At 42.3% G+C, this 16,791-nt stretch overlaps 1 protein-coding gene across 1 annotated transcript in view; it reads left to right on the top strand.

The window, feature by feature from the left end:
• Positions 1 to 16,791, top strand: part of LOC138825097 (contactin-associated protein-like 4) — a 230,957-nt gene that overhangs the window by 137,722 nt on the left and 76,444 nt on the right. Inside the window, exons 9-10 of the mRNA XM_070019483.1 lie at positions 8,487 to 8,636; positions 14,133 to 14,304. Coding sequence (XP_069875584.1) covers positions 8,487 to 8,636; positions 14,133 to 14,304 — 322 coding nt within the window. The remainder of the gene's footprint in view (positions 1 to 8,486; positions 8,637 to 14,132; positions 14,305 to 16,791) is intronic.

Genomic DNA, 16,791 nt, shown 5'->3' with positions numbered 1-16,791 from the left:
GTAGTATATTGTATGTTTGACCTCCTCTGAAGTAGTTGTAGGCTAATTTTCAACATCTTAAACTGCTTCCGTAAAAAGCTACTGTAGTCTACCCCATGAAGTTAGTTTTTATTTTATTAGTATTTGGTTTTCTTTTTCTTTTTTTTTGGGGGGGGCTGGTGGTGGGGCCTGAACTCTGGGCCTGGGCGCTGTCCCTCATCTCTTCAGCTCAAGGCTAGCACTCTACCACTTGAGCCACAGCGCCACTTCCAGCTTTTTTTTTCTGCCTATGTGGTGCTGAGGAATCAAACCCAGGGCCTCATGCATGCAAGGGAAGCGCTCTACCACTGAGCCACCTTCCCAGCCCTAGTTTTTATTTTATTTTGTTTCATTTTGTACCAATTCTGGGGCTTGAACTCAGGGCCTGAGCTTTTTTTTGCCCAAAACTTGCACTAAACCACTTTGAATCACAGCTCCACATCTGACTTTTTGGTGGTTCATTGGAGATAAGGGTCTCATAGACTTTCCTGCCTGGGCTGACTTCAAACCACAGTACTCAGATCTCAGCCTCCTGAGTACCTAAGATTATAGGCATAAGTCACCAGTGCCTGGCACCAGCAGCAAGGTTATTTTTAACCATGTCCCCAGAATATAGAGCTCGTAACTTACTAGGTGTAACTCTGCATACAGTGCTCTGAGTAATTTGGAAATCTCGGAGTGGCTGTTTAAAACCATTCTGATAGCATGTGGCTGTAATTATTTCTAGAGGTAATAATAAAGAACCTAGACCGAACAGTAGTGCCAAGCCATCTTGTTATACTTCAGACAACAGAAGCCAGCTTTTACTTACAGACTCTCCCTGCCCTCATGTTCACTGTTTTCTTTCCAAAAATATATTTTTGTGCTAATTTCAGTGAAGCAAGTCCATTTTGTTTTTGCAAAAAAAAACAAAACCTACTTAAGTGATAGATTTCTTCCATTTGAATTTCACTTACATTTGATCATTAAACCAGCTGTTCTATTAAAATGACTTTTGAATTGTTCTCTCCCATGAGTTGCCCAAGGTGTTACAGTTTAACATGTCCATTCATGTGCACAGTGCGCTGAGGTCAGGGTCACCCTGCCTTTATCCCCCCATCCCCGTCTATCCAGCCCTACCCATCACCTTGTTTTCAGATATATACATTGAGTATTAATGGCTCTATTTGCCTACCTTTCCTTTCTCCATTTGTTCACCCTTCCTCCCTAAGCCCTATTGCTTTTAAGCAAGATGTATTTGAGCTTCCTGGTATTCATGTGGGACTGTATGTTGATCATTCAGAGAGGCTATACCATGGAAGCCTGCCCCTATGGCTACTACAGGTTAGATATATACTATATGTATATATACACACACACACACACACACACACACACACACACACACACACATATATATATACAGATAAATATACCTATACATATTTATTATTTACTAAACACAGATATGTGTACTGTATACAATGTACTATACACAGATCTCTATATAGATATATCTCTGTGTGTTTTTCTCTATATATAGGCAGATAGATAAATATAGATATAGATATGGATATATATGCTTCTGGTCCTGAACGCATTCTCAAATATGTTTATATTTAAGTTCTAACTTCCACGTGTGAGAGAAAACTTGTATCTTTTGTCTCTTTGAGGTTGGCTTATTTCACCCAATGTTGTTATTTCCTGTTCATAGTGAATGACATAGTATTACTCTCTCTGGTGGATAAATAAAATTCCCTTGTATAAATATGTAACACATTCTTTTGATCCATTGATCAGTCGTAACACATCTGGGCTATTTTCATGGTTTGGCTTGGCGATAGTGACTAGTGTCGCAATGAACATGGATGGGCAGGTGTCTTTATTGTGTCCTGACTTGCAATCTTTTGGATAAAATGCCATAGACCTACTGATTGATTGGTATCATACTATACTAAATCTTTCCTCTATATATGGACAGCTTAAGTTTTCATGCCAATTGGAAATACAATTTACTAACACATTAAAAATCTGAAAGACAACATTTCTGGAACTTTGACAATTGAAAAGAAATTAAATGGTATTGAGAAGGAACTGAATTATGCAAATGTTTGAATTATTCGCCTAAATTTTTAATGTGATGTACATTTTTACAAATTGTCATTTGCAATTATTCAAAAATATCGTGTCAAACCAAATTATCTCTGAAATATTAATGATATTGTATAAGCCTAAATCATGAAACATATTAACAGTCCTCTAAAATCCCTCATGACACAAATTATTTTCAATCCTTTTCACCTTTATAGATGTCAAAGCAGAAACCATTCGGATGGAATGAAGGAACTAATGAACAATACGATTATATTTTCTTTCTAAAGCCTGAATTCTTCAGTCATATTAGAGGTTTCTGTTCTGACTTTAGCATTTCGATGACAACTTTGTGTGTGTGTGTGTGTGTGTGTGTGTGTGCGCGTGTGTGCCCACACACGCGCACCAGTACTACTTGAACTTGAACTCAGGGCCTGAGCATTATCCCTTAGCTTTTCTCTTTTTCTTTCCCTTACTTTTTCTTTTCTTTTTCTTTCTGGCTTTTTGGTAGTTTATTGGAGATAAGAGTCTCGAGAACTTTCCTAAACAGATTGGTATTGGACCGTGATCCTCAGAGCCCAGCCTCCTGAGTAGCTAGGATTACAGGTGCGGATCACCTGTGGCCTGGCTTCTACTGCAGCGTTTACCTGGTGATGAGCTTCAGGTCTCTGAGCAAGCCTTTCACTCCCACGCCACAGCCTGGCAGGACCGCCCTGGTGGTGACTGAGCTGCTTCTCCACGACTTCACTTCCTGGACACTGGAAATTCTCCCGCCCCTGGCAATCCCACTAGACTTTTTGGTCTGGCACCCCCCGCCCCCATGAAGCCATCTTTCAATTCTCTTCCCTGCCTGCACTGGACTCTTCCTGCCTTACGGACTGTAAACCTGTCACCCCTGAAACCTCAGCTCTCCACAAAAGCAATGGGCTCCATTGACTCTATATTTCACCTTGACAAAGGCTATCTGGTGATGGAGACCCTTAATTCCAGTTAGCGACTGTTGTTAGCAGATGTGGGGATTTCTGGTGCTTTTAGGCCCCTAAAATGGTCATGAGCCTCTTTGGTTGCCGTTTGAGTAATGGCTCACATTTAATTGCCTTCTGCACCTTTCGGGAAAACCTGCCCTAGGTGGCAGGTTTATTTTTTCTTTATTCATCTTCCCCTCTGGACGCCTGCTGCAGTGTTATGGGAGAGTGGACGCTGCTAAGCTGGCGCAATGCTCTGTAGCAATTTAGGACTGTACCGGAGATTATGTACGAGAGAGGAGATAGAAACCTTTTTTCTTCTTCCTGCTGTATTTTTGTGTGTGTTTATAGGGCTTGAGCCAGAGACCAGAAGCAGGCAGCGATGGAAGGCTCTAGAACACAATTCTGCCCTTTCCACTGCCTGAGATCACAAACACTTCTGTTTATTACCCCCCCCTTTTTTTTTTTCCATTTGTAGCGGCCATTGTTCTCCAGCTAAAGACCACAGTGAACCAATCTGGAGTGTGAGTTCCTTCGGTTTATTGTTTGCTAGGACAAGATGAACCCCCGGGCCCGTCCCAACCAATGCAAAGGAATGCGTTTTAGAAGTGATTACTGGGGCTGGGAAGGTGGCTCAGTGGTAGAGCGCTTGCCTTGCATGCTCAAGGCCCTGGGTTCGATTCCTCAGCACCACATAAGCAAAAAGAAAAAAGCTGGAAGTGGCGCTGTGGCTCAAGTGGTAGAGCGCTAGCCTTGAGCTGAAGAGCTGAGGGACAGCGCCCAGGCCCAGAGTTCAGGCCCCACTACTGGACCCCCCCCCAAAAAAAAAAAAAAAAAAACAAAAAACAAAAAACAAAACAAAACAAAAAAAGAAGTGATTACTGGTTTGGGGGTACATTTCAAGGAAGAAACACTTGCAGTCAGATAAATATCCTCAGGTAGTGAGTGAGTATAATACTACCATTAGCTATCTTTCTAAGTTATCTGGAAGGATGAAGGAATGGGAGGAGGCTAAAGTTGTAAGTGGAAAGGAAATTTAGTGGCAATTTATATTATCCAGAAAAGGGAGAGGCTTGGGGTGTGTGTGTGTGTGTGTGTGTGTGTGTGTGTGTGTGTGTGTGTGTGTGTGTGTGTGTGTGTGTGTGTGTGTGTGTGTGTGTGTGTGTGTGTGTGTGTGTGTGTGTGTGTGTGTGTGTGTGTATGTGTGTGTGTGTGTGTGCCTGCACACTCTGATAACTGGGACTTAAACTCCTTTAGCTTTTCTACTCAGGTCTGGGTCCCTGTCACTCGAGACACAGCTCCAATTGTGGCTTTATTTTTTGGTGGTTAATTGGAGATGCGTCTCCCACTCCCAGACTTTTTTTTTTTTTTTCTGTCGGGGCTGCCTTCAAACTGTGATCCTCGGATCTCAGCCTCTTGATGATCAACTAGGATTGCAGGAGTGAGCCATGAGCACCTGGTTTGGTAATTTTGTGATTCATGCAGTGGCCTTGCTTTTTGTCTGTGCTTGCATAAGCTCCAAGTGTCATCTTGATTTCCTCCCACACAGTCCGTCATAGCCCCAAGGTGACCTTGAGTGTTGGGACCTGGAGAGGTTGCTCCAGCAGATAACACCAAGCCCCATCCTCTGAGCTCTTACCTACTTACAACACAAGGAACCCCTGACATCCACGGGCCTGTGTTTCATGGACGGGAGCTGCTTTTATTTTACATTTCAAAGTTAAAGATGAAATAAAAGTAAAGAGCCACCTGCTTAGCAGGCAGTTGCAAGTGTTGGTGTCAGACTCGGGTTCTGTGTAATTTCTGCAATTCACTGACTAGATATGCCTTAGGGAACTGTGCACCCTCCCTGAGATCCATTTTTTTTTCACATTTAAAATGAGGAAAATAATAGTTGTACTAAAGATTAAGTGATATAATACAAAGAAAGCATGCGATACCTTTTATGAATAATAGCTCCATGCAATTATTATTTTCATCTTCTATCAACAACATACTTGTCCTGTAGACTCAACGTTAAGAGTGGATTTGGGGATGCAGCTCAGTGGTAGAGTGCTTGTCTGGAAGGTCAAGGTCCTGGGTTGGACCCCAGGTACCAAACAAAAAATGTCAAGCAGGCACCAGTGACTCACACCTATAGTTTTAGCTACTCAGGAGGCTGAGAACTGAGTATCTAATTCAAAGATCAATGGGGCAGGAAAGTCTGTGAGACTCTTTTCTTCAATTAACTAGCAAAAAGCCAGAAGTGGAGCTGTCAATCAAGCAGTAGAGTACCAGCCTTGAGCACAAAAGCTCAGGGATAGCACTTGGGTCCTGAGTTCAAGTCCCAGTACACACACACTCTCTCTCTCTCTCTCTCTCTCTCTATCTCTCTCTCTCTCTCTCTCTCTCTCTCTCTCTCTCTCTCTCTCTCTCTCTCTCACACACACACACACACACACACACACACATACACACACAGAGATGCTGTCAATCATGTTAGTGGTGAATAGAAGTAACATTGAAGCCAGGTGCCCATGGCTCTCACCTGTAATCCTAGAAACTAAGGAAGCTGAGATCTGAGGATTGAGGTTCAAAGCCAGCCCTGGCAGGAAAGTCCGTGAAACTCTTTTTTTTTTGGTCAGTCGTGGGGCCTGAACTCTGGGCTTGGGCACTGTCCCTCAGCTCTTCAGCTCAAGGTGAATGCTCTACTGCTTGAGCCACAGTGCCACTTCTGGTTTTCTGGTGATTTAATGGAGATAAGAATCTCATAGACTTCCTGCTCAGGCTAGCTTTGTACAGCAATCCTCAGATCTCAGCCTCCTGAGTAGCTAGGATTACAGGCGTGAGCCACCGGCACCCAGCTTGTGAAACTCTTTTTTTTTTTTTTTTTTTTGTCAGTTGTGGGGCTTGAACTCTGGGCCTGGGCACTGTCCCTCAGCTCTTCAGCTCAAGGCTAGCACTCTACCACTTGAGCACAGCACCACTTCCGGCTTTTTCTGCTTATGTGGTGCTGAGGAATCGAACCCAGGGCCTCACGCATGCAAGGCAAGTACTCTACCACTGAGCCACCTTCCCAGCCCCTAGCTTGTGAAACTCTTATCTCCAATAAACCACCAGAAAACCAGAAGTGGCGCTGTGGCTCCAGTGGTAGAGCACTTGCCTTGAGCTGAAGAGCTGAGGGACAGCGCCCAGGCCCAGAGTTCAAGCCCCGTGATTGACAAAAAAAAACCCCACAAAACACTAAGGAAAAATCCAAGATAAACAAAAACAGACAAGTCACGAGGCTGGGCTTTATCTTGCTGAGAGAACAGAATTTAGGACGGTGGTGGGAAGACAAATAAAATACACACATGTCTGGCCTCCTGAAGGAAACTGGTGGAAATTTGGGGGCATTTGATTTATTTTAGTCTGATCTTATTCTATCAAGGGTTACATCATTTTATTCAGACATCTATTTAGAACTTACCCTAGAAAAACGTCTGAACGAATCTGGTCTGCATTTCTCAAATCAGTTTTCAAGTCCTTTCCACTCTCTTTCACAAGCCAAACTGAGATTGGATTTCACTTTTCTCCTTCTTGTCTTTTCATACTCTTCTTCTTCTACTCTGCCTCCTCCTTCCTCCTCCTCCTTTTCCTCCTCCTCCTCCTGCTCCTTCTCCTCCCCCCTCCTCCCCCCTGCTCCTTCTCCTCCCCCCTCCTCCCCCCCTCTTCCCCCCTCCTCCTCCTCCTCCTCCTCCCTCCTCCTCCTCCTCCTCCTCCTCCTCCTCCTCCTCCTCCTCCTCCTCCTCCTCCTCCTCCTCCTCCTCCTCCTCCTCCTCTCTTCTTCTTCTTCTTCTTCTTCTTCTTCTTCTTCTTCTTCTTCTTCTTCTTCTTCTTCTTCTTCTTCTTCTTCTTCTTCTTCTTCTTCTTCTTCTCCCTTCTTCTCCCTCCTCTCTGTTTTCTCCTCCTCCTCCTCCTCCTCCTCCTCCTCCTCCTCCTCCTCCTCCTCCTCCTCCTCCTCCTCCTCTTCCTTCTCCTCTTCCTCCTCCTCTTTTTTGTTCTCCTCCTTTACCTCCTCCTCCTCCTCTTCTCCTTCCTTCTCCTCCTTTCATCTACTTCTTTTTTTTAATGGAGGTGATATAAAAATGGGCTTCCATGATCTGGCTAATATTTGTGATCATTTCTAGTGCTAAAGTAAATGTGATTACCCAACAGTGCTTTGATGCATTTTTCAATCTGAACATACGTGGTAGAAACTAGCTCAGAGGAATACAAGAAATCACATATAATATCCGAAAAGAGGCTCTTGGTGTTTAATAGAGTGCTTATACTTTGTTTACTGATTTGATCAGCATAATCATAGAGTTAAATATTCAGCAGATGAGCCCCTGACTGGCAGATTCACCATGGAGCTGCTCCAGCATTCAGCCCCAGAGCCTCTTGACAGCAGGATTGCCTTTGAGGGTGAAATCTCACGCAATCTCATGGACTCCTGGCGCTGGCGTAGCAGGGACCGCCCCTTCTGCAAGGTGGCACAATGAAATGCATCCATTTAGCGAGAGGAAGGTCAGGAGGGACTAGAAATTGGTTTTAGTGGAATTAATAACACCTTGAACCCCTAATCTGGGTCCCACTTTCCAAGGTCTCAGGTACTTGTATTCACCTGTGTTCTGGAAATACTGTATGGGTCTGGGTGCCGGTGGCTCATGTGTGTAGTCTTAGGTACTCATGAAGCTGAGTTCTGAGGATCACAGTTCCAAGTTAGCCCAGGCAGGAAAGTCTGTGAGACTTGTCTCTAAATAAACCATCAAAAAAGCCAGAAGTGGAGTTGTGGCTCAAATGGTAGAGCACTAGCCTTGAGCAAAAACACTCAGGGACAGTGTTCAGGGCCTGAGTTCGAGCCCCAAGACTGACTCTCCCTTCCTCCACCAAAAAAGATTAATGTAAAAGTCTAGAAATAATGTTTTAAGTCATTTTATTATGGTAAATTGTTATAATTACTCTATTTTATTCTTAACTATAGTTAATATCTTACCATTCTAATTTATAAATTAAACTTTTTTGTATGTGCTAGAACTCAAAGCTGGGTGCTGTCCCTTAGCTTTGTCATTCAAGGCTAGCACTCTACTATGGAGCCACAGCTCCACTTTCAGCTTTCTGGTGGTTAATTAGAGGTAAGAGTCTCACAGACTTTCCTGCTTTGGCTGGTTTCAAATCGGGGTCCTCTAGATCTCAGCCTACTGAATAAATAGGTTAAACTATCATGGATGTGTGTGTATAGAGAAAAAAACCATAGTATACATATATAGTATATATAACAGGCCTCTGCTGGTGTTTTGAAACATATGCCCAACATATGAGTATTGGAGATGACAATGCTATAGCTAATTTGGGTGATGTACAGAGGGCTCTTCTTCCATTATGTCAGGGTTGACTGTTGAGAGCTGTCTCTAACTCTTTCTTCTTCTTCAGGTGCCGGATTGAATGATGGGCAGTGGCATTCTGTCTCAGTGTCAGCTAAAAGGAATCACCTGAGTGTGGTGGTGGACGGACTTGTAGCCCCTGCTTCTCCTTCACTGGGGCCTGAGCAGATATACTCAGCAGGCACCTATTATTTTGGAGGTAAGAAAAAAAGTAGGGTCAGTCCGTATGGGTGACTGGGCTGTATTTTCAGTTCCCACTCCTATGGCTTAAGAAAATCCCCTGCTTGAACCAATACTCACCCCAGAGGAACCACTTTTCCATGTGGGAATGTTGCGTGGCTCAAGATGACAAAGCATGAACGCAAATGCATTCCTCCAAGGCCGGCTTATTTAAATGCACAATTTCGATAGTGTTAAGTGGGCTCACTTCCTCCAGTTCTTACCTTCAAATCTTGTTTTGTCTTCCTAATGGTCAATGACTCTTGTAGATGATCTCCTGATTTTATGGGTTGATTTTATTGCCTTATTTCCTTGTTCATGCCTCGTAGCTCCTCTAGAGCCTTCTTATTGCTTTCCCCACCATCCAGTGCAGATGGGCAAATATTATGCCAATGAACAAATAATTTAACTTAATTAGCCATAGCAACCTCTTGTCTGCTAAGCAGTAACACACGGATACATTTTTGATGAAATGGTACATGGGCTTTCAACATCGGGCCATCTTCCTCGGAGAAAAGAACAAATGAAGCATTTACCTGCCCTGTGCATGTTTGGGAAAGGAAGCTAGAGAAATGGAAACACATCTTTACCACTGGAAAATTAAGACAGAAAGTTCTTTGCCAATTGGAATGAAGTTTGAAACTGTTAGTCCTTAGATGTTTCTATTCACACTTTGATATTTCTTGTGTGATCGTTGTTTGGGTTTTGTTTCATTGCCTCTTAATGGTTGTTTCATTCTAATATCACTTCTACATTTGAAACAAGGAATCCAGTCTTTAGTATCTGCCAATAAAGTACAAATTATTTCCCAAGAATTGATCCTAAGTACCTAGTCCATGAATCAGTTCACCAGAACTTAAAAGCAAACAAATGAACCATAGTGAAATACATTCATAATCCATTACCATGCAAAGGGCTACAGTATTAAAAGAGATAGCGTCTTCTTTGACTAAAGTTTGTTCATTTCTGAATCAAGTTCTTTCAGAATTTATGATAGATTTTATAGCTAGCCACGGAACACATTCTTTTTAATCAATACTATGATACATTGAGCAACTTAACCAAGAGATTTCATTTCACAAGAAAAGATTTAGAAGCACTAAAAGAGCTAAGGAAAAAATTACAGGCATATTGTTAAATGATGCAAAATTTAAAAAAATAGAAGACTGGAGAAAAGTGTTTATAAATCATGAAAATGGAATTCTCATTCTTGAAGTCTTTTTCAATCTTTCATGTTTGGATTGTAGCAGTACTTAGCTAGTTTAGGAAGAATTATTTTTTTCTGGTGATCGCTTTTACTTGTACTGTAATCTTTTATAGTAAAATATATCACATATGACTCATGTTTTTATTATGATACATATGTTATACACTATATTGTTCTGAAAGTATTTTGGATAGATTAAGATTTGCTGAAAACATTGCAGTGCCACACAGAGAATTTCTGTATATCCCATAGCTAGTGTCCACTCTCTTACGCTGTATGAACATTTGAAGGAATGAATATTAATAATCATTTTAAGTATTCACCCAGACATGCCTGCCCCTGCTTAAGAAAGAATAGATTATTGTGCATGTGTGTCCCTCCAAAGACATATTCTTTGATCTCGCTTGAATCTGGAGTTTCTTTTTCATTTCCTGTTCTTTATAATTTGGTAGCTATTTATATGCACCTCAAAGAGTTCCACAAGAAAACTCCAGCTTCAAAGGCTATTTAACACATGTTCTGCAAGATCTAGACTGTCCCACTGTTTCTAAGGCTGGACCAGCTCTGCACCTGTCTTCCTGGAAACTCACTCATTAAGACATTGAGGCTAGAAATCCTGGAATATTCAAGATAGAAGGTTACAGATGAACACATCACCTTTCCCTGGAAGGCCTCCTGGGACCTTGAGCAGAGGCATGTTGAGCGAAGGAACAGCATTGCGTCCCTTAAACTGACATAGACGCTCTGATTGGTTGGCTGCAGCTGTCAGCTGAAAGTCTTGTGTCCTTCCTCCAGGTTGTTGGCAAATTATAGCACCTGGATACCATAGAAAACCATTTATTCCCAGACACTGGTGGCTCACACCTCTAATCTTAGATACTCAGGAAGCTGAGAGCTGAGGATCATGGTTTGAAGCCTGCCCAAGCAGGAAAGTCCACGAGCCTCTTATCTCCAGTTAACCAGCAAAAAGCCAGAAGTGGAGTTGTGATCAAGTGGTAGAGCACCAGACTTGAGCAAAAATTTCTAAGAGATGGTGTCCCAGGCCTTGAGTTCAAGCCTCAGTACCAACACACACACACACACACACACACACACACACACACACACACACACACACACACACACACACACACACACACACACACACACACACACACACAGATCATTTGTTTTGTGTGGACAACAGTGCCTTTTATTGTCAGGATCTAGATTGCTTAGGCAGAACGCAGGTTTCAGACATTTAATTCTTTAGCCAATTTATCTCCAAGTAAAAACGAATCCCAGGTTCAGTCAGAGACATTTCCTGTCACTTCTCCTTTGCTTCTGTCTGAATTCAGCTGCAAATTTTCAATGATCTGAGTAGAATACAGCGCTGCTAACCTGCTGCTCGCTTCCCTGGAGAGGGCTGATCTCCTCCGACAGATTAGGTCTGCCTCCTCTCTGAGAGTCTTTCCAGTGGCGGTGCTTTGGCACCTGGGGGCCACTCTTGTGCCATCAGAACTGCAGGCCACACGAATTCTTCCTGAGTCATCCAACACCTCCCACTGACAGCCACGTGGCACATTGTGCTCAGCCTTTATCATTGGTGACTTACACCTATGAAATCAGAGTTCTCCAGACGGAGCGTGGCTGAGTGTATCATTTCTGTCCATTCCCCCATGGAGTCTTTGAGCTATGCACACACAGAGTGTGCAGTGACACACTGGGAAAACCCATGCTGCGAGGCGTGTGCAGAATTTCCCATCCCTCCTCTCTTGGGTAAAGTAAGCATTACCCAATCAGCGATGAGCTTTGTCTCCATGCTGTCTGCCTCCACACCTCCTGTCAGGTACACACGGAGATAATGTATCTGTCATCCTCAGAGGTGTTTAACATGCTGCCTGATTCTGGTAATGGACCCCTCCATTAATTCTGCATTAAATATTCTCCAGAACCTTCCTATTTTCAAACTTACTTCTCCAAGGGGTTGAGTACTGAACTTCCCTCTGCTATTGCGTGCTATTATTAACTTCTGCCTGCCTCTTTAATGACTAATGAGACTCACCAGGTTGATCCCTCGCTCTATTTCTAGCATTTCTTCTTTGTTGAACATCCCAGCTAGGAGTATGATGTGTATTATGATCTCACTGTGGATGGTTTGGACAGTGGAAGGATTTGCTTTGTGACTGAGTTTGCTTAATTTTGTTTCCCATTGGCGTATTGTCTCATTTGGAAATAGTTTGAGATGCCTTAGGTAACATTGCCTGGTGAAAAGGAGATTAGCAGAGTTTGTTTGTATTTCTGGTATCTAATGATTACTTCTAGCTGGGTGCGGGTGGCTCACGCCTGTAATCCTAGCTCCTAGGAGGCTGAGATGTGAGAATCGCAGTTAAAAAACAAACAAGTCACGAAGATTTATATCCAATTAACTAGCAAAAGAAAAAAAAAAACGAAATGGAGCTGTAGCTCAAGTGGCAGAGCACCTCTGTGAGAAAAACAAACAAAACAAAACACAACACAAACAAAAAAACTGACAGCAAGCCCCAGTACTGGTGCAGATCAGTCAGTCAATCAATCAATAGTTGGTGCCAAATATTATCAAACATTTATCCTTTCGCTTTAATCCGATATTCGTTTTTTGGGGAGGCTCTGATACCAGGACTAAAACTCAGTATCTGATGCTTTTTGCTCAGTGGCTGGAGCTCTACCACCTGAGCCATGCCTCCAACCCCATATCTTGATATTCTTAACTGGTTAATAAGTCATCTGGAAAATGTATTTAGGTTATGACATTCAGCATCTATAAGACAGAAGAATCTTAAGTGCTGGAAATATATGGAATATTATGTACAATGCAGCAATACTCAACATGCAATGATTGCTTTTCCTTAATATACTGAACAATATTTTAATGCGCTTGTTAATAATTTTGAATAGTACTGGCTTTCACTTGTAAATGGATTTTGTTGGGAAATAAAGAACAAAGAATAAAAGGACAAAATATTCTTAGTCAAAATATTTAACTGTAATGATAATTCCCAGGTAGGAAACCTAGCATACAAGAATTCAGAGGTTGCTGATTCGTTTATTATTCTGTGAAATTGTAATAGTGTTTGACAACCATAACCAGCAAAGAAAGATTAATGAAAAATATGTAAGAGTAATAGATGTGTTCAGACTCCATAAAATTATTTATTTCACTTGGATAAACATTTAGAACATCATTAAATGCAGACAATAATGGTTAATATTCTATTTCTTCATTATTTAAATAATTAGAACAAGCTTTAATTATAGAAAAATCTGTAAGAGGAGCATTCTTTTATGAGGAGAGACTAAGGAAAATCAAGGAATGAAATATTTTTGAAACTTAACCATTTGTATGAATGTATGTCTATGTAACTTTTCTATGTAGGAGAAAATCAGGGCTTGATTAAATCAGTAGTTGGTTATTTCTTCTGTTTCATATAACTAGCTGTAAATACAAAGGGATTTCATCATTATTGATGTATCTATCTCTGTCTCTGCCTCTCTCATTCTCTCTCTTCCTCCCCCCGCCTCTCTCTTCCTCCCCCTCTCTCCCTCTCTCTCTCTCTTTCTCTCTCTCTCTCTCTCTCTTCCTCTCTCTGTCTCTGTCTCTGTCTCTGTCTCTGTCTCTCTCTCTCTCGGTGTGAACTCAGGGCTTTGGGGCCTCATGCTTTCCTTTAAAGGCTTTTCTCATTCTACCACTTGAATTACACCTCCATTTCCTGCTCTCTGCAGGTTAATTGAATTTTTGGACCAAGGGTGGTTTTGAACCACGATCTTCCCTTCTCTGCCTCCAGATTAGCTAAGGATTGCTGCTGTGAGCTACCTGTGCCTGGCTCTTCTTATTTTTAATGCACATTTCCACCCTTTTGTCCTTAGTTTTCCTAGCCAAAAGATTAAGCTTTCCATATTTCAGTTCTATAAAGTTTTATACTACTGGCTGGCATGTCTAGAATTCTGGACCTCATATGCATATTTCTAAGTCTGGGTCAGTCTAGTAGAGTGGCTCATGATGATTATAACTCTGATGACTTCCTGTAAGCCCTACAGAAATATAGAAAGCAGTGCTTTGTAGGAAATGTAATTTGAAGTTTGGATGAAACTCATAGGGACTGCAGCACCTGGCTGTATTTGTCTCCTGGAAGGCAGCAAGTAATCAAATATCTGTTTTTTTCCATTTGTTTTCATTAATGAATTCTCCCATGATGCTCTACTCTACTCAGGTTCATTACGGTGCATCTCCATCTTGCTTTTTAAAATCAGGTTGTCCGGACAAAAGCTTTGGATCCAGATGCCGCAGCCCACTTGCTGGGTTTCAGGGGTGCATGCGGCTCATCTCCATCAATGACAGAGAGGTCGATCTGATTGCTGTCCAGCAGGGATCCCTCGGGAACTTCAGTGACCTCCAGATAGACTCCTGCGGAATCTCAGATAGGTAAGGACCATCTCGCTTTGCTATGATTTCTAACCTATTCAGAGTCTTGTTAGCAGATTAAAATCTATGGCCAGAGTGAACGTTTCTTCTCTCTCTGCCATCACATTACATTACAAATAAGAAAGAAACAGTAGGTGACTGGAGGCATGGCTCAGAGGGTAGAGTGCCTGCTAAGCAGGTGTGAGGCCGAGTTCATCCCCCAGTACTGCCCAAAAATTCAAACAAACACAAGATCATCAAACAACAACAACAACAGAAATGATGAAAATACGGCTACTGCTTTATATAACATATTTTAAGCAATAAAATTTAGATGCAGGCTAGGTGACTATCCTAAAGATAGATTCACATACTACCGATTCACAAAAGATAATGCTGACACAGCTATGATTTGGAAATGGTACAAATATCTCAAAAATAGGTCATTGAACTCCGTGGATTAGGGCACTTCAAAGAGTAATTAACTTGATTATCAGGTATCTATAAATCAGAGACATACTAATCTGTTATCAAGCTAGCTGTTACTGCCCGAACAATTGAGAAATATTTTCAGAGGCCAAACTTAACTAGTGTCTCCTCGAATATACCGCTTCACAAGCATCTTCTCTGTAGGAATGGGGGGTGGGGGTAGGGAGAAGTTCTCACCTAGAAATGCTGGGGGCTTGTGAATTGATCAAGGGGTGACAATGTCTCATAACTCAGTAGAGAGGCATTAGAATAGGACACAGCAAAGCAGCTTGGTGGTTTATGCCTATAATCCCATCTAAGTAGGAGGCACAGACAGGGGAATCACTGTTAAAAGCTATTGAGATCCTATCTCAAAGAACAGGGAGGGCCAGGTAGTTCCCATCTATAATCTCAATCTGTAATCCGTAATGCTTGAAACACAGTAGGATCTTGGTTCAAGACAGGCTAAATGTGTGAATCCCGGTCAGAAAAATAACTAAGGCAAGAATTGGAGACTCGGCTTAAGTGGTAGAATGCTTTCCTAAGACACCCAAGGCCATGAATTCATGACTCCACTGCCAAAAGAGGAACAAGAGATTGAAACGTGGGTAGGCTTGGGTAACTGTAGCAATGTAGTCTTAGGGGCCATGCTTTCTAATAAAGACTAGCAATTGTAATATAAAGGCTAGTAGTAAAATATTGTAATAAATTATAATAAAGGCTAGCAATTAAAATATCCTAGACCAGGCATTATACAAAATGCCTTAGATTGTTGTTCTGATCTTAGTAGTATTTGTTTCTTGGAAATATAGAAACAGATTGAGAGAGGTTAGATGATTGACTGATATGACCTGTTAGGCAGAGACCCAGCCCTGACCCCAAGCCAGCAGATTCCTGAAATGTTTGCCCCCTCACCCCAAAGCCTCACTGGAACAAGTCAGCATTCATGGTGGTTAATTCTTCTCCCAGTCAGGATAAGCATATCATTTCAAAATTAATAAATTATGTTCAAAGCAAGCAGTGACATTAAACCTCCAACAGGAGGCTACTCAAGAGACTGAGAGCTGGAGGATCGTAATTCAAGGCCAGCCCAGGCAGAAGAGTCCATGAGACTCCATCTTCAAAATAACCAGCAAAAGCAGAGTCAAAGGCATGGCTCAAGTGGTAGAATGCCAATCTAGCAAGCAAGCAAGCAAGCAAGCTCAGGCCCTGAGTTCAAACCCTAGTACCCATGTACTGACAGGAACTTCAAAATGCAGTCTGAATGAAACAAAACAATACAGCACAATGATGGAAGTAACTTTAAGGGAGATCATGTATACATGTGAACATACAAATACGTGTTTACACTCACATGTACATGGCTATGCACACTTGCTCTCTGAACACAGGCACAGATATGGTCATTGTATTTACATACTATAAAAACCTTCCACACATGTGCATGTAATCCTAGCTTCACTTACACAATTACACACACACATACACACTTATCTTCACCATCCTGACAGCTCACACTATAAGCCGGTTGTCCCATACTGTACACTCCTGACTTTCTTACACAGGGTCACTCAAACACGCTCAGTCTTGTAGATGCCCTCCTTTTTTATATCTAGAGCAGAAATGGGGTGGGATTAAGGGAGGATGGATAGGTGTTAATCCATAAGTATGTATTCAAGTGATTGGGCCTAAACTGTTTATAAATGACGCCATTAAGTCCATTGTTTGATATCGACTATTTTGGACTCTCAGAGTAGCTGGGCAGAGGGTGTGGTGTGGGTCTGGCCTCAGATGACATCCAGGCTGCAGAGACCCCATGACAAGAACGGGGCTGCTGTGTGTGCTATGTCGACCCTATGACCTCACAGCTCAGCTCCTCTGTCTCTCCCAGTCCCCGCCCCATTCCTCCATCAGGCTGGCCTTCCAGTCATCTCTGCTGCCCAGTCCTAGAGCTTTGGCTGTGGGGCCTCCATTTACCATCCACCCAGGTTCATCCTCCCCCGGACTGAAGGCTCAGCCACAGGCCTCTGCTCTCCCTGT

This window comes from Dipodomys merriami, unplaced genomic scaffold (genome assembly GCF_024711535.1).
Source record: "Dipodomys merriami isolate MVZ:Mamm:240054 unplaced genomic scaffold, mDipMer1.0.p SCAF_134, whole genome shotgun sequence".
Lineage (NCBI taxonomy): Eukaryota > Metazoa > Chordata > Mammalia > Rodentia > Heteromyidae > Dipodomys > Dipodomys merriami.
The sequence above is the reverse complement of the archived record's forward strand: the minus strand, read 5'-3'. Positions and strand labels throughout refer to the sequence as shown.